The following is an 18,459-nucleotide window of genomic DNA, read 5'->3' as shown; positions in this document are numbered from 1 at the left end:
GTGAGCTTTATTATTCAAGCTGCCCTTGCAAAACGGGACTGTGAAAGCAAGAGAGTGACAGAAAGGCAATTCACACATGAGCCCAGAAGAAGAAAGAAATTCGGGAACTCGAGAAATAGCATTGCTCCAAATGGTCTTTACCTGCAGGTTAATAATAGTACCTGCAAGTAATAAATACCTGCGAGTAATAAATATTCTGCTTTGTTGACCCAAGCCATTGTTCTTTGTTTTTGATTGACACTTCCCACTGTGACACCTCCCTCTTCTCATCTCTCATTGGTGTCCAGTGGTGGCCACGCCCTGCTGGAGGACGGCTCGGACCTGGGCTATGTGGAAGACGGCACTCCCTGTGGGCCCAACATGATGTGCCTGGACCACCGCTGCCTCCCTCTAGCCACCTTCAACCTCAGCGCCTGCCCGGGCACGCCCCCCCTCTCCACCTGTTCACACCACGGGGTGAGGACCTCACTTTGCACTGGGGTTGCCTTATGTCATTGTGCGGTCCTGTTTTTGCCCGGCTTTGTTTGGGTTGTTTTGGGTCGGCTTCATAGACAGCCAATAAATAATTCTGTGAATAGTAGTTTATACTTACATCTTTTTCATATTTTGGAGTGAAGGCTATTGTATGTTGTAATAATGAGGCCAAAGACAGTGCAAATGCATTTATAAAACAAAGCTTTTATTAATAGCAGGAATGAGCTGAATATTAATAATGCAGGAATGAGGACATTACCTATATTTTAAGTACATGCTCAGAGTATGATGCTGTGTATGTGTAAAAGGGAAATCTCTCTTTCTCTCTGTCTTTCTCTCTCTCTCTTTCACTCTCTCTCTCTGTTAGACGTGCAGTAATGAAGTGAAGTGTATCTGTGACCGGGACTACACAGGGAAAGACTGCAGTATCAGGGACCCCATTCCTGACCCCAAACCCCCAGAAGACCCTATATCTAAGGGTTTGTACCCTTCTGCACTGAAGTACTGGATACACATATATCTCTCTCTCTTTCTGTGTGTGTGTGTGTGTGTGTGTGTGTAAGTGGAGCCCTTCTTGCTGGATTGAATCAAAAGATTTCTCAAAAAAGTCTATGATGTTTTGGTTGGGCTAGGCTCAATCATATTAAAAAAGTGTTAATATCATGACCTCCTGTAGCTTAGTGCTGCTGTATTTAAGCAATTCTTTGGATATTCTGTGAAGTCCACATACTTTTTTAGATGGGGGTCTGTGGTCTCTTCAGATACAGTATTTCCAATGTTGTATATTTGTATATTTGGGAAATATATCCAGTATTTCCCAAAAAATATTAAGTTTTTGATTCCATTTTAGTCAACTGGATTTCTGTGCATTTTTTTCCATTCTGAAGGTGTGCTTACATTTCTAGCATTCTAAGATCTTTCTTAAATCTTTACACTCTTGGAAAAACCATTTTCTTTTTAGGTGTGTTGCCAGGCATTCTTGGTTTAATTTTCAAATTTGCAGTTAAATCTGCTTTTTCAAACATGTGATTTAGCTCTGCACTGCAAGACTTACGCTTACAGAACTGTGAGCTTAAGTGGTGATCAAAAAGGTGTGTAGCCGTGTCGGAATTGTTTGGTTTTCAATTGCTACCTGGTAATCCAGTATGCTATTTGGAGTCCATCTATATGCTGCATTGGCTGTTCACTATACAGGTTAGCCTACTGGTTTGTGTGTGTGCTGCTGTGGTTAGTTTGTTTTTTAGATGCACAGTAATTTGGCTGTGATTTGATAGCTGCAGTATAGGATTAACAATGAAGGCTCTCAGATAGAAATGATCCCAGTCTGTCACTGCATATAATCCACTGTGCTGTTGACAAGAGGAGGACTGTTGGTGAATCTTCCTAAGAAATCTTACTCTTCCACACTGACAGGTTTATTCCAACCAGTTAATTCAATTTTTACTAATTGAGTGGTCACTGTAATTTCTGCGGTTGTTGGTCAACTCCTGGGGCGATTCTGACGAAAGATGTATGTGTCCTTCAGTATTGGAATGTATGCCTGTGTGGTATTTAAATCTCCAGAGATGAGAGCTTGAGAGCATATGCCTGGAAATGGAATATCTGCATGAAGATTGGCAAAATGTCTTCATTATAATATGGGGATTCAGATGGAGCGATGGATATTGAACAAAGGAGCAGATCCTTTTGTGTGCCTGCAATCTCATATTTTTAGCATAAATGGGCTACTTTCATTTTTGGTACTTGTGTAAAATTATTATTCTCAGCTTTATGCCAAATAATGATTCCTCCAGAGTCTCCACCACAATTTATGTGCTGGTTTTAATTAATGGGAGCATGATTTCCCTATAACCTGAGGGACAGTGAGAGACTACATCCCTCCTACACAAGGTCTTTTGAAGGATAAAGATATCTAGCTCTTTGGTGTTTTGTCTCAACTGTGTAATTTTACTTTTCTATCCAAATAAGGAACAGTTTGTGACTATTAAGGACTTGTATGTATTAATGTATTAACTGCAATTATTTTAATGTTGTTCAAAGATTAAAAAGCAATTGGAAGCACATTTGAGGAATGAGTATTTGAGCAAGAATATTTAAAACAAAACAATTATACTATACAGAGAATCAATTTAAATAATAATCAAAATATAAAATATTTTATCAATGTATTTTGGTAACATTATACCATGCATTATCGTGCATGTAACATTTATTATCTATATAAACTAAAATAAGACTCATTGCAAGTAACTAACTTTTTTTTACAGTTTCTGAATTGCAACTGAAGCATTCTAGTAATTTTAATGTACTTATCTGAACAGCTGTGTGGATGAAGCTGAGAAGCTGTCTGATCCCCCCAAGTTCTGCAGCATTTGATCCTGCAGAGCCTTTCAGTGCAGCATTGTAGCTGGGGCGCTCCTGTGGTAGGGCTCAGCTCTGATTGGTTGCAGCAGCATAGCTGGGGTGCTCCTGTGGCAGGGCTCAGCTCTGATTGGCTGCAGCAGCATAGCTGGGGCGCTCCTATGGCAGGGCTCAGCTGTGATTGGGTGCTGCAGCGTAGCTGGGGTGATCCTGTGGCAGTTCTATCCACTGCAAGTACTGGCTCAGCCCAGGCCTGGACGGGCTGGGCTGCAGATGTGCTAGTTGTCTGCGTGCTTGCTGCGTGCTCTGGCTCGGCTGCTGGTATCGTCGGTGGGGTGTCCAACGGTGATGTAGTTGGCCATGAGATGGTGCTGTGGAGGCTGAACCAGATGTCTCCCTAGGAGGGCAGGTGGGGTGCAGATGATGCAGGCTGTGAGGCCTCTCCCTGCTCTAAATAGGGCTGGCTGGGTCACGTCAGGTGTGGCATATTTCACGACTGCAGACAGAATCCCCACTGCTTTTTTAAGAAGGTAGACATGATCATAGAGACTTTTGAGCTCCAGAGTACAGGATGTGCCAGGTGTACAAACAGTGTGAGTCAATCATGATCCATGTGAAATATCCGCATTTGTCCTCTATGTATCGTAGGAGGGTGAATGTCTTTCCTAGGGAGGAGAGTGAGATAATGATTTTGGGACAGTCTGTATTGCTTTTCTGTCACTCTCTTCCTTGATGTGTCAACCTTCTCCTACTGAGCCCTCAGGTCACTTGTACCTGTGTGGATAATTATAGTGCAAGCCAAGCTTACATTCAGTCAGGTGCAGAAGAGCATTTGTTGGGCACCAAAATTTTGTTAGCTTTTTTCCAGGGAAAAGCTGTCCCTTCCTTACGTATTTGCCATTAAATTTGATGATGATGATGATAATGTCTCATTGCTTCTTCTTCTGTTGCTGTGTGGATGTGACTTTGTGTCTAAGTCCTCAGACTTTAAGGTTGATGGGCTGCAGGGGCTTTGACTGCTGACCTCCAATGTTCTGGCGGCTGCCATCTGTTATGTTCTCCTGTGTGAAGGGAGACATCGCTTGTGCAACAGTGTCACTCATACTGTCCCTGACAGCGAGGGTAGACACTGGCAGGGGCGAACCCTGGGTGCAGCCCCCTACAGTCTTGTGAGTGTAGTGAGTGTAAGGGCCAACTCTGAGGTTCTGGATAGCCTAGTCTTTTCACTCCAGCTCCTGTCTGATTGCAGTGAGCTCACTCTCTGCCCTGATGCAGTGCAGTGTCCTCTCTCAGTGCTTTACAATAATTTTTTTTCTTGCACAGCAGGTCTTTTAATTTACTGTGTTGATTCACATGGTGAATGAGTCGGTAACAATTCTTTGAGCTGTACCAGCCCAACCTCCTGCAGCGTGTGGTTGATATTCATCGTCATCTTCATTTTTGTTTGCCTCCCATTACTGATGCGTCCTTTAAAAAATATTTTGTGTGTGCTCTGTGAAGAAGAGCAGTTCATTGGTGATACTCTTCTCTCCGTCTTTAACCTTTAACATAGTCTGCTGAATTTCAGGAATCTGTTCTATGGCTTATTTACGTACAGTGAGCACCATAATTCATTGGACAGTGACACGTTTTTTGTTATTTTGGTTCTGTACTATAGCACTTTGAGATTGAAAGGATACAATGACAGTGAGGATGAAGAGCAGACTGTCAGCTTTAATTTGAGGGTATTTTCATCCATATCGGATGAACCGTTTAGAAATGACAGCAACTTTTGTACATGGTCCCCCCATTTTAAGGTACTACAAGTACTTGTTGAATTGGCTTCACAGATGTGTTTCGTTAGGCAGGTGTATTCATTTGTGTCGTTAGTGAATGCAGAAGAGAGCTGTTGATATCTAGTCTTGATTCTAGACTTTGCAATTGCCTTGGAGATTGTTGTTGGGGTGTGACAACATGAGGACGACAGCAGTGTCGATGCAAATTAAGCTGGTCGTCATAAGGCTCAGAAATGAAAATCAATCAATCAGAAACATTGCAAAAACCCTGGGATGCCCAAGTCAACAGTTTGGTTCATCATTAACAGGAAATAACAACTGGTGAACTCAATTATGTCAAAAGACCCGGTAGACCGAGGAAGACTACTGTAGTGGATGACCGGAGAATACTCTCTATGGTGAAGAAAACCCCCCTGACAACAGCCCAACAGATCAAAAACACTCTCCTGGATGCAGGTGTAGATGTGTCAAAGTCTACCATATGTAGAAGACTACACCAGCAGGACTACAGAGGGTACACTACAAGATGCAAAGTCTTGTGGACAGATGAGACAAAGATTAACATGCACCAGAGTGATGGAAAGGAAAAAGAAAAAAAGGAAATGCCCATGATCCAAAGCATTCCACCTCATCCGTGAAACATGGTGAAGGGGGTGTTATGGCTTGGACCTGTATGGCTGCCAGTGGAACAGGCTCACTTGTCTTCATCGATGATGTGACTGCAGACAGAAGTAGAACAATGAATTCTGAAGTCTACAGAAATATTTTATCTGCTCAGATAAAACCAAATGCCTCCAAACTCATTGGACGGCAGTTCATCATGCAACAAGACAATGACCCGAAACATACTGCTAGAGCAACGAAGGGGTTTTTCACAGCCAAAAAGTGGAAAATCCTTGACTGGCCGAGTCAATCGCCGGATCTGAATCCAATTGAACATGCATTTTACATGCTGAAGAGGAGACTGAAGGCAAAAAGTCCCTGAAACAAGCAGGAACTGAAGATGGCTGCAGTACAGTCCTGGCAGAGCATCACCAGGGAAGATACCCAGCGTCTGGTGGTGTCTATGCGTCACAGACTTCAAGCAGTCATTGCATGCAAAGGATATGCGACCAAATATTAAAAATGATTACTTTGTTCTACATTATGTTAAACTGTCCAATATTTGTTGATGCCCAAAAATGGGGGGGACCATGTACAAAAGGTTCTATAATTTCTAAACGGTTCATCCGATATGTATGAAAATACCCTCAAATTAAAGCTGACAGTCTGCACTTCAATCTCATTGTATCTTCTCAAAGTCAAAGTGCTAGAGTACAGAACCAAAATAACAAAAAATGTGTCACTGTCCAATGAATTATGGTGCTCACTGTATGTGGTTTTGCCATCTGCTGAGGTAGTTTATATCCAGTGGGTTGAGTTTGGTGGGGGGAAGAGGGGCTTAGCCTCTGTAGCTGCACTAATTGATTACAAGAGGCAACTGTTGTTGTAGCCTTTAGCTAATAAATTCCAAATGAGTACCTATTTCCATTAATAACCCAAATTTATTCTGTGGCCATCAAAGCATATTCTTATATAATAATATAATAATTATTATTCTCTGCCGCTGTTTTTTAAGCAAAGTTTGAGTGCCTTTTGGTATTATTTCGTGGATTTTTATTTTTCTCTTCTATTCTCTCATTTATTTATCATTTCTTTCCCGGTATGTGTTGTTCTGTTAGTCTGTTCTGTCTAAACTTGTTTTTTTTCCAGCAAAATCTCAAAGAAATATATACAGTAGGCTTATGTATATTTTCTGTATGTTACCTTCCCTAAGTCCATCTGGTAGATTGTAGTTTTCACTAAGATTTCAGTTTTCTCTTGTCTTTCACATTTTTTAAAACAACTGAAACTTAAGAAATTTGGAAGCTTGTATATATGAACATTCACTCTCAAGATGAATCTCTCTCTCTCTCACACACACACACACACACAGACATACCACACACATGAGAATTCATGACTCAAGAGTTTATCACTGTCATTCTGTGACTATATAGTTATATCAGGAGGCAATTGCTATGCCAGTTGCAGTTGCCTCATGTCAGTATAGTTTCAGGTTCACAAACTGTAATCACTCTAATTGAGGCCCAAGTGGTGCTTTCCACCTCCAGAGAAAGGCCCTGTACAAACACTCTATAAAACATAACTACAGCTAGGTAGTTCGAACAACAGCTTGACACACACTAATATTAGCTAGCTAGCTACTGCTGGCTAAGTAACTATGCCAGCAAGATGCTATTTGCGATATTTCATTGTGAGACTTAGCTAGAACTGTATTCAATAAATATGAAAATTAGTAAGCTAACTAGTTAACTTAAATCTAAGAAGTTGTAACTAGAAAACTTCCGACTGTTATCAGGATGATACTCATATGGTACACGTCTTTAAGCACGGCCATGTTCACTGTCTGTTTTTTTTCATCAACTCCTTTTGATTGATTGAAGTGAGCACATATGAACTGACTGGTCGGAGTAATGTGGGTGTTTGCGAACGGATGGCTCAAAATTTAACTGGCTGGACTAGACTCAGTGGGAAAAAACATAAATGTGGATCAGATACATTTCTTTGTGTATCAGTCACTGTATTCTGTCAAACAATGATTTAATTTTTAAGTAACAAGTTACTCGTAAGTAAAAAGTAAGTAATTCTCTGTCTGCAGTGCAGAGAATCACACCATGTGTGTAGGTGTGTGCGTGCGTGCGTGTGTGGGCATGTGTCAGATGTGCCTGTTTCTGCAATGAAGGTGGTCCAGTGGTCCATGTTTGCTTGATAAGGTAAATTGTGAGGTTCACATCTTTATTTATGTGTGAAGAAGGAATCATGCTCCTACCTCAAACGTATCATGCTTATTTTCTTGCAGTCTGCCAATGAAACAAGGCATTTTGGCAATTTACTTGCACAGAGCACGTTCTCTCCCCAATCAAGAGGGTGTCCAGCAGAGAGAAAGAGAAAGAGGGGGAGAGACAGGCAGAAGTAATGAAAACACACTCCTTTCTTCGTTTTACTGTTGTGTTCTTACCCACTCTCCCTACCCTGTCCCTATTATCTCTATCTCTTTCTAGCCAGTCAGTGTTGACAGGATGTACAGTGTTTCTGATGTTTTCTGACGTGTGTCTGGTGGTGGTGTTCCCGTCTCCCCTTCCCCCTCCCTGCCCCCCTCCCCCCCACTTCCTCTTCCTTTGCGCAGGTCCCAGTGGCACCAATATCATAATAGGGTCCATCGCAGGTGCCATTCTCCTGGCAGCTATAGTCCTAGGGGGAACAGGATGGGGATTTAAGTAAGAGCTCTGGCATGTCTCTGTGTACCTGTCTGCTTCTACCTATACCCAAAAAATGGCCAGCAACAACCCATGACTGCCACTCACTGCTGAACATGGGATACTCTGGGGTGGGGAGGGGTTTATAGCTGCTTTTCATTTGGTCTGGTAGTGCCCAGTGCCAAAGATTTGAGCTCTGCGGAAAGCAAGTTTGTTTCATGTGTGTCATTGATGGCTACCATTGGTTGTCTCTTAGTTGGAGACCACCAATGGTCCTTGGCCTTGTATTCCAAATGGAATCGTACAGCAGGACTTTTAATATCTGCATGTAAGTAATGCCCTGCCCATATGGTAGCTGTTTTTAATGTTTAGTTTATCCCAGGATGAATTAATCATTTCCTGACAGTGAATCTGTAGATCTGTAGACACCCAAGGACTGGTGGTCTGTGGGAAAAATATCACCCTCCAAAAATATTTACTTTCTTTAGTAAAATTAATAATGAAGTAGCATGGGCAAAGCTACATTCCCCCCTGGGCCAAATAGCAGAAGCAAGATCAGATTTTTAAAATTTATTTAAATTGAAAAAGAAATCAAAATGTAAAATAGGCATGTAGGTCTGTGCAACTGTCTCCAGTTGGAATGTGGCACATTGTCTGTGTTTGCAGGCCTCTTGCCATGAAAGTGAGGTCCGGTAAAATCAATGTGTGCAGTGAGAGCCTCCAGCCTGGATTTTTTCCCTCAGCAGTAGTCTCCAGTCCTTAGATGAAATCATGTCAAGAGGAGTAGGGGTGTTATTGGTAGCCGTGCTGTAGCTGAACTACTTCCAGTGTTCAGTAATTTGGTAACTTAGTTATCAACATTTGCAATTGGGAGTAGTTTCCCCAACACTGGCTATCCTACAGTAGCCCTGTAGCCTAATTGTGATGCATTGGCAGCCTATGTAGCATCTTCCCCTGAATCCCTGCTAATCAAGGAACAAATGCAATGACAATTCAACAGATGTTGCCAATTTTATCAGATTGTTTTTTTTTTCATATGTAGGCCTGCTTCTCAGCTAAGAGAGCAACATTTAATGTGCAATTTGTAGTATAGGGCTAATAATAGGCTTATTAACTGAGTGGCCATGTTCTGGCCCACCAACTAGGTGAAAAAAATTTAACCCAAGGCCAAACTTAGTTGCGACCCCTGCTCTAGAGGTTCAACACTGGAGAAAAGTGTGAGTGAACCTGCAGTCCTCCAGTCAAACCTTTGGCCCATTTTCACTTCAGCATCATACCCCTGTCAGTCCCACTATAGAATTCCCCAACTGCACTGTTTTTATCCACACATTTACTGTCACGTTGAGACCCTGAGTCTGGAGTATGGTTCACTCCCCCCCCATTCCCCCTTGGCCCGTCAATCCAGACTGAGCCCCTAGGGATAGCCTGCCAGGGACCCCATAGTTCCCCCTCTGTAGTGCCCCATCCTGCTCTGCATGTGTGCCTTGGATGTTCCAATTATTTATTTCATTTAATTTTATTGGTGGGGGAGGTGATGAGGGCTTTATGTGCACGTCTGCATGAGCTGTGTGTGGGGGCAGAGCCAAAGGCAGAGGGATAGACGGCAGTCGAATTCGCCCGGGAACACTGCACTCCTGTCAGGAGGGTTGAGAGGAGAGGAGGCAATGAGAGAGACCCATACAGATGATGTAATGGTTTCCTTCATTTTGTACATTCAGACTATGTTAGCATGTGGTGGGGCTTGCAGACAGGAATCAAAGGCTTCGTTCACAGCAGTCATACTAGGCCACGTAACACAGCAGGGACAACTGACACACCTCCTTCCTCTCCCCATAGGCCTGCCACCAACAAGTCCCTCTGCCTCTGAGCTCAGGCCCCAGAACGCTTGCCTGAAATAACCCTAGCCTGCATGGGAATGAGTCTGCTTGTTGTAGATAAACTGCTAAGAGCATATATATATATATATATATATGTGTGTGTGTGTGTGTGTGTGTGTGTGTCCTCAAGATATGTACTGCTTGAGTAATCAGGTTTAAATTCAACAATGTTGTCAGAACTTATTTTTTTGAGGTTCAAATTTACGATAATCTAACTCGAGAGACTACAACCATTTCTAGAATATCATGCAGTAGTACTTTTCTATACATATATGTGTATCACTAGTAATAGTCCGCTACATAAAAAGCATATTGTGGGTATTTTACCAAACAGACTTCTGCTCTGACTCATAGTTCTAACTGTAAGTATCAGTTCACTGGGTAAGAATTTTCAGAGCAGAATCCCAGGTTATCCAGATCTGTGTTTAATGTGGAGAGCAGGAATATATGTAGCAGGGTACACTCTTCCATACTGGTAGATTTCCAGGCGAATAGGAAGGTGCCTGTGAATAACCACAGTCAGGGTAGAGATGAGCGCATCAGACTGAAGTTGAGTTCTCAGTCTTCCTGTTATTTCATCTCCTCCTAGGTTTTCAGCAGATATATCAGATAGAGGAAGGCCCACAAGTGTGTATCCCGACTAGGTTAATTTCTCAGTCTGCTGGTGCTAACCCTTCATCTCTGTGTCTCTTTCCACCCTCTCCTTGCTGCTTTATCTTGGATGAAGAAACATCCGAAGAGGAAGGTATGATCCCGCTCGGCATGCAATGATGTGAAGTTCTCCTGCACCATTGCCTGATAACTTTCCCCCACTGCATACCACTATCTCGCTCAATAATCCATGTTAACTATCCATGCAAGTTAGCACTTGCTTTCCATTCAATACCTTTCTGATCCTCAATGTGGTACAGCGTCCACTGTCACATTCATACATTTTTGGCCGCACATTATGAAATGGTGGTGTTAGGTGGACAAATAAACGGCCATCATGGTTCTTTGCTCTGAAATGCACTGAAGCCTCCATCCCAGATCATCGCTCATCTACCTGCCATTGCCTCATCTCCGTGGCAACAACTGCCAAGCAGCTGATCCTGTTCCATCTGTTCTCAGAATCATCACCAATGTGCCTCTCATGTTTATATGTATGCAGTTTAGAATGTTTTAATCTTTGAAATATCTGTTTTTGAAAGAGATTTATATATAAAATATAATACTTTATATTAAAATATAACTTTCTACACTATCAAATATATTGTTTATAAAGTTCTACAATGTTTTTCTGATAAGAATTGTATTTTCTACTTATCAATGTGTTTATCTCAATAATTAACAGAGTTAGAGAAAACTCCCTTATGCACTAATTTGTTTGAATGTTTACTTAGACATTTGGAAAGACGGAAAATATTTATGTGCATAATGATGCAAGTGGTCTTGTTACACACATTTTGCATGTCAAAACAAGTACTTATAAAAATTTGAAAATAGAGGTTTTCTGTCACCATAATATTATATTTTTAATAAAATGAACTTGTTAAAAACCCCATGTATATCAGTTTCATATGAAGCCTTTTTTATGGCACAGTCCGAGCTGATTGAAAGGCATTTATTTGAGCAGCAAAAAACAAAAACAAAAAAAAAGTTCATGTAAGTGTAAATAAATTGTGAGTCTCAACATGTAGTTTTATTTTTTACTTTGAATTAGTGGAATTACAATGAAGTGCTAAATGACAAATGTTACAAAATAGGGTTTGGACTACATGGATTTTACTCAATTATATGCAAATTATAGAGTTCAGGGTGTGATCATTTATGGGCTTTGCATGAAAACTAATACCAAAATTGTCTTTGGGCTTCATCTTGCTTAATCCCACCATTCTGCTCTTTATTTCTTCTGTTGTTTTCTCAGGTTATGCTTCTCATTTCAATTCTTTTTCCTCTTCTCTTTCCAGATCTGGTGGAGGATAGTATATCTGTCTGCTCTTCTGTCTTCCTTGCACTGTGTCCTTTTACTTAGAAGAAGAAGAGAAGTCTTCCACTCTTTACAGAACTACAACTCCCACTGTTCTTTTCATTATTTTCTCTCCTCCTCTATCAGATATTCTGTCTTTACTTCCAGACTGTGTCTCTGGCCTTCAGCGGACTCTCTAACATGCATTCCAGCCGCATACTGCCAGTTGATCCACACAGGTGTTGGCAGCCCCTCTAGTGTCCAGGGCCAAACCTTTTTTACTCTGCCAGCGGCCTTCAAATGGTGACAGGGTACGCTCCCTGAGCGGCAATGTCCCAAGGCTTAGTTTTTTTTGTTTGTTTTTGCTCTAGATGGTCACTCTTGAATGTTAAGTGGACACAAGGGATAAATATCTCACAAACTGTATTGACCAAACAACTCAAAATGCAGGTCTCACCATATTTTTAGCTCTTTTGAAATACTGGTACAGACTGTCTACCTGACTGACTAACTTACTTACTCAGTGGAGCATTGTTAAGCTGCCAGTTTTTATGTGTTAAAATTCTGAAGGTGGCCATTGTGGTTTGTATCAGTGATGGAACAGGAAGACCCAAGAAACTCTTGCCTTATTTCAATCTAATTCCTGTCTGAAGTCTTCACTGATGCACTGAACCACTCACTGATGGCTGTGGATAAGGTTTTTTATCTTTTGCACTCATAGTGTTGTTGGTATTTACTTTTTAATTCTGGTGAACCTGGAGGTGCTGTGAAAATGGTTAACAAGGCAGGTTATGTATGATGAAGCTGATCAGATATTAGGAAGATGGCTTATTTGTCTCTGTGTTTGTCAAATATAGATAAGTCCATAGAGCAGTCCCGGCTGTGGGACCTCCCTTCTCTCAGAAATCCAAACAGAAGCCATTTCATCAGGTATTCTTAAAGAGGGCAACATGGACATGCTTTGCTCCTGTATTTTGGTAATGGCTACATTCCTTTACAGTTTGCCCTGATGTCTGTTTAAAAGCAAAGCTGGGAAGGAAGGGCATTTTTCTGTAGGCTGTTTCCAAAGAAAGATAAAGGACCCTTCAGTACCCCAGGTGTTATGACAGTGTGGCTATGCGAATGACTCGTGAAAATAAGACCCTCTTCTGTGTACTTTAATCCTAGGCGTATCTACTAACATTCCACAATTAGTGTAAGAAAATATTTCTATATGCATATTGTACATTTACTCTGCTTTTTAAAAATTATTTGTCTGTAACATGTCACCTACAGCATCATAGTGATCCAGTATGACATGCATAAATGTGCGAATGTGTGTTTGCAACTGTGAATGCGTGTATGCATGTGTGTGTCTCTGTGTATATACATTGATATATACACATAGATAGATAGCTAGATAGATAGACAATTACACATTCATATATTAAATAATATTTATTATATAATCCATTAATGGTAGGAGTATGCATACGTGTATGTGAAACATGTGTGCATTTGTATATAATGTATATAAGAGCAGCCCAAGTGTTTTTAGAGGACTGTACAGCTGAAGTGATCAGTCTTGTAAGCACAAGTATGTGAGTGAATATTTACATCCTTAAACCTCTGTGCTCCATGCACTGAAGTGACGTATGCAGTTTTTCAAACTATTGCCAGATTAAGTGGTGTCTGAGGATGGCCTGTATTTGGTTTTGTATGTTTATTCTCGCATTTGACATATTGTAATTACATAAAATGTAACTATTAATTATGACAAATACAGTTGCAGAATAGAGTACAGTACGTACAATTTCACATGGAAGATTTAAGCTAAATTTAATGTTGCTGAGTGCAACTGTTTGCATTTGGAGAGTGTTCTGTGTCTATAAAAGAGGACAACATTACATGTAGGCCTATACATGTTAACAGTGGTGAATCCTGGGAGTGCCTTGCACAAAGACTTTACTTCTTAGGGTAAACCAGGTAATGGACAAATTGTATTATCCACAGTTGTGAGCTGCCACTGGCCTCATATACAAGTGATGGAGGGAAATTATCTGCTGTGGAAACACTGCCAGGCAGATATAGTATTGAATTTAGCATTCGCTTGCGTATACTAGGTATTAATAACTGTAGTGAAATGGTGCAAGTCACACGGTTTGCTTTGCACTCCCTGCTATCTCAGTGCGCCCACCACTGTGCCCTCCATCTGTCCATGCTGTTGTACAGTTTACTGAAAACAAATCCTCTCTAAATATTGCGTTGTAGGCTTACAGACCCAAGGATCTACAGGTTCTGCATGTAGTCAGGCCCTGATCTGCCTGCAAAGCACCTATCGGTTACAAGCTCTGGCCAGCTTCTACAAGTCCGTGACAGTGTGGGCTTGTCAGAGTCAATGTGGTCACCATGGAATTCTTGAATGTGAAGTAAATTTTTAAACAACAGGATTCTACATGTGATTATATGTACTATATGCTGTTTGCTATTATTCCATCAGTACTCAGACACCCACAGGTCATCTTGGTCACATGGTGTGGCTGTTTCATACAATGTGCTCAGATCATTTAAAAGTGAAACTCTGTTCCTGTTCTTGACATATAATGAATGTTCTTAAGGACCTTCTGGCTTTAAAGGGGAGTGTTAATGATTTGCTCATTCTGAGAATAGGAAACTTTCTTTTTGCCTGTGTACCTGCGAGACCTGGGCCAGGCATAGCATTTACAAAACACATTTAAGGTTGGATCTGCTCTTTTACTGGATATGAGGTCCTTTCTAAATAGAGAAATGCCAGGTAAAGGGTGAAGATTCAAAATGGTTGCTTACAGAAACTGTCAGGGTCACATCTGCTGTTTCAGCCTGTTTACTCCAGCATGGCTGGACTAGGGTCTTCAGCACTGCATTTATTTCTGACTTCTGTCTGCATTATCTGTGTGCCTTCTGATTCCCTGCTCTATCATACTCAACGGTTTATCACTGAATACAGTTATTTCCTTACACAAGCAGGGCCAATGCTGGTGATGTCCCTTTGTTTGGGCATGTACTGTATAACAGAACATCCAGTAAAGAGAACCCATATGCTAGTTTTGTGAATGCGTCTTTGTGTACCCTGTGAGAAAACAAAATGCAACAAAGCAATCAATGGAAATATAGACAATATACATTTTGAAATCTGTCATTTTGGATAATAATGAGGAATGAAGCCACACCTTGGCCATCTGTATGAACCTTTAACCCTAGAGGAAATTTCAACATTTCAAAACAAACAATTTCACTCATGTAACACCCCCTGTATTCTGTAATTGTACTATTCTTGATTACATATGAGAACTATAAGATGATGCTCATACTCAGAATTTTTAAGGTGGACTTTTGTGACTTGGGCTCTCAAATACATGTGAATGTAGTCTAGTCTAAAAGAGAAGATTATTTGCCCAAAAACTGAATTATTGGGTGTCCTGCATATTCACAAAATAGATTCCTAGTCCAGCAGCAGGCAAGACTGCCACTGTCTGCACTAAATGTAAACGTTTTGCTGATTAAATACAAACCATGGTAACTATGACTTAAAGCAGGGATGTTATGTAAAAATGTCTGTATCTTTCTGCTTTTGAATTTTGTCAAAATACTTGGTGTTGTGAAACAGCAACACTTTAAAAGGAGCACAAAACAGGCTTTTGTACAAGTGACCTGAGTGTGATTACTGTATATATACACATCTTTGTATATATACACTTATAAAGGATACATTTATAATGTACAGTAATGTTATACACAAACTCTGTATGCATATATTACATATATGGAGCTGAGTATGATCATACTCTCAATCTCTCAGATATGTACCTATCTATCTAAAATATCTATCTGTTCATATCCATCATACTCAACTCACAACATTGTATATTTGTTGATAGCTCTTAACGACCTGGTCACCGATACCCAGGTGACTTAATGTATATATAAAATGCGCTTTGAACATGAAGTATTTGTTGCTGGTTGACTACTTGGGTGAAAGGGTGGACACATTATTTCTCTGAGGTATGGTTCAGTTCATTTACCTATTTTGTCATCTGACAAAAGTGGTGTCTCGCCCAAGCAGTCAACCTCCTATTTTTAACTTTTTAACTGAAGGACAGTTGACACCACTACAATTCAACTGTGAATTGATACTTAAAAAGAGAAAATAAAATCAAAAAGCAAAAATGAAAGTGTTGTCCTTGTCTTATTATTGTAGTCATGAAGAATATGCAACATCACATTTTATTAAAAAGTGAATCTTTTCCTCCTAAGAAGTTACTAAAATGACAGAACATGGAAAACAAATGGAAAACTAAAATGGAAAACAAAATAAAACATCAATATGTTAAAATAAGTATTAATATATAAACATTTATTTTACTGATTTATTTATGCTGGAATGAACATTTAGTGATGTTTGGATTTACCCTCTGAGTGTAGTGGCCAGCTGAATAAGCAGACAATTAAATATCATACTTTAATATATCACACAATAGCTTTGAATTTGAACTGTATTCATTTCTAATATTTATTTAATTCCTTTAAAAATATATTTAGCTTAATCAGCATAAATAATTTAATAACTAGTATTATAGTACTATTTAATAGTATCATTATTGTTCCTGTTCATTTTTTCAAATTGTTTACATAGCACCTTTCATTAATGTTTCAAAGTGTTATTGTATTGGTTGAATCAGTTCTATCATAAAATATTTCAATGGTTTAAAGAAAATAAAAAGTGGCATATTTAAGTGTAGTCACAGATAGGAAAACATCCCATATATTAGCTTATGCACACACAGAAATAGCAACATAATAACAATTAAAACATGACAGATAAAATATGAATGCACACAATGAACATCTTAAAAGATATAGGTTTTCTGTTTTGCTGTAACTGGCCACAACATGTGGGAAAGCAAATGAGCAAAATGACTAATGATAATATCATCATCATTATTATTTTTATTATTATTATTGTTATTTATCTATAAATTATTACTATTATTAGTAGTAGTAGAATGAGTAGTATTATTGCTGTAATTACATTACATCCATATTATATTTTAGCTAATCATAATCTGTACGCTAATTTTTATTTTGTGCAAATATTGTACATGGAATCACAGAAATGAGACATGCTGTGCTGGGCAGAATAAAATGGCATTACCGTATTATCATCTTTATCACAGGTTTTTCATGAACCATCACCAAACACCCATTTTTATTCTACAAAAATATCTATAGTACAAAAATATATCCAGCTTGCTCTGCTAAAGCCTGTAGAAACTAATGTCAATTCTGATACATTTCATTTTGTCTGTGATTATGATGTATACTATACAATCCTGTCCCTGAGATTTGTTAAATTTGGAGTTGAACATATTCGGTTGTCTGGTCAAAATTAATTTTAATATATCCCTAGTAGGCATTACCTACATGCCATTACTGCCAAAGCTTTTTACTGTAGGAATTTTAAGTTATGGGATGGCAAAATACACAATTAGGCCAGTTTGATTCACATTTATCAATCTTTAAAACAAATTATGATTTTTTCATTTGGCATTGTTCATCACTGTCATTATCAGCATCATAATCAGTGTGATCATCATTGTCTTCGTCATTGTGCATTTCAAATTCCTACAGTAAAAAACCAAGGCAGTAATGGCATTAACTACCTGGGAACACTGTCCTGATGAATCTAGTGGACTTTGCTGAAAACAGTATGATTTAATTATGCGACTGAATCTTTTATAAGCAGCATGTATAACATTAAAAGGCCATTTTGGAGGAATTTGTCATCCCCAAATTCCAAACTGCATATGAGTTTGCTGGAAACAGTTTGTTTATATTATTTTACTGATTTTTTAAAAGTACCATGTATAGGACTGAATGGCCATTTCTGAGGATTTTGTCATCCAATAATTCCAAACTGCTACAGTAAAAATGCACAGAATCCATCACATGAATACCTGGAAAGATATTCCTGAAGAATGTATTGGGGTTTGCTGAAAAAAGGTTGTTTTATATGCATTTTACATTTTTGGAACTGAATGGCCATTTTGGACAAATTTGCCATCCCATAATTCCAAATTCCTACAGTAAAAATGCATCCATTGCATGAATACTTGGGAAGGTACCCTTGTACCTGAAGAATGTATTGGACTTTGCAGAAAACAGTTTGATTTCATACTTGTTTTGAATTTTAAATAGTGGTATAAAACTGAATGACCATTTTGGAGGGGGGGATCACAGAGCTTCTCCACCCTAGCACCCCAGTGGTGGAACAAACTCCCTGTCCCTCTTCGAACCTCTCCCTCACTACCCGTCTTCTGCCGTGGTCTGAAGACGTATGGATGGGATGTTATTGAGGAATATTTGTATCATAGTGGTATTTATAACAAATTAATGCGTCGTGCAGGTAACTCAGATACTAGTTTTAACAATGGCGAGATCCAAAAAATGTCTTCTGCTAGCCTACTTTTATGAAGGATGAGAAGGTTGGTTGTGTTAAGCAAGAGCAAAATTACCTGACAGTAGGCCTACCTGGTAATAAGCGACTTGAATGTACTGGTAAGGAATTCACTTCTTGAAAGGCCTCCCACACGTCGCTACGGGGGCAGGACAGTTTCAACACGCTCCTTACACGTTTGAGGGAGGACGCTGGGAGTAAAATGCGCCTCGAGGCCTGGAGATCATAATTTATTAAGACGTTAGGGTTGCCG

At 39.7% G+C, this 18,459-nt stretch overlaps 1 protein-coding gene across 4 annotated transcripts in view; it reads left to right on the top strand.

Moving 5' to 3' along the window:
- Positions 1-15,924, top strand: part of adam11 (ADAM metallopeptidase domain 11) — a 41,335-nt gene extending 25,411 nt beyond the window's left edge. The window contains exons 23-27 of one of the 4 annotated variants that reach the window (XR_004764078.1): positions 288-456; positions 842-953; positions 7,513-7,625; positions 10,514-10,531; positions 11,736-15,924. Coding sequence is in view for 3 of the 4 variants with exons in the window: in XM_035406184.1 (XP_035262075.1) it covers positions 288-456; positions 842-953; positions 7,840-7,930; positions 10,514-10,562 (421 nt within the window). In the remaining variant the exon portion in view is untranslated. The other 3 variants (XM_035406185.1, XM_035406184.1, XM_035406186.1) reach the window with 3 other exon arrangements.
- The last annotated feature ends 2,535 nt before the right edge of the window (positions 15,925-18,459 follow it).

The sequence above is a fragment of the Anguilla anguilla genome, chromosome 2 (genome assembly GCF_013347855.1).
Source record: "Anguilla anguilla isolate fAngAng1 chromosome 2, fAngAng1.pri, whole genome shotgun sequence".
NCBI lineage: Eukaryota > Metazoa > Chordata > Actinopteri > Anguilliformes > Anguillidae > Anguilla > Anguilla anguilla.
This window is presented reverse-complemented; position numbering and strand designations above follow the sequence as displayed.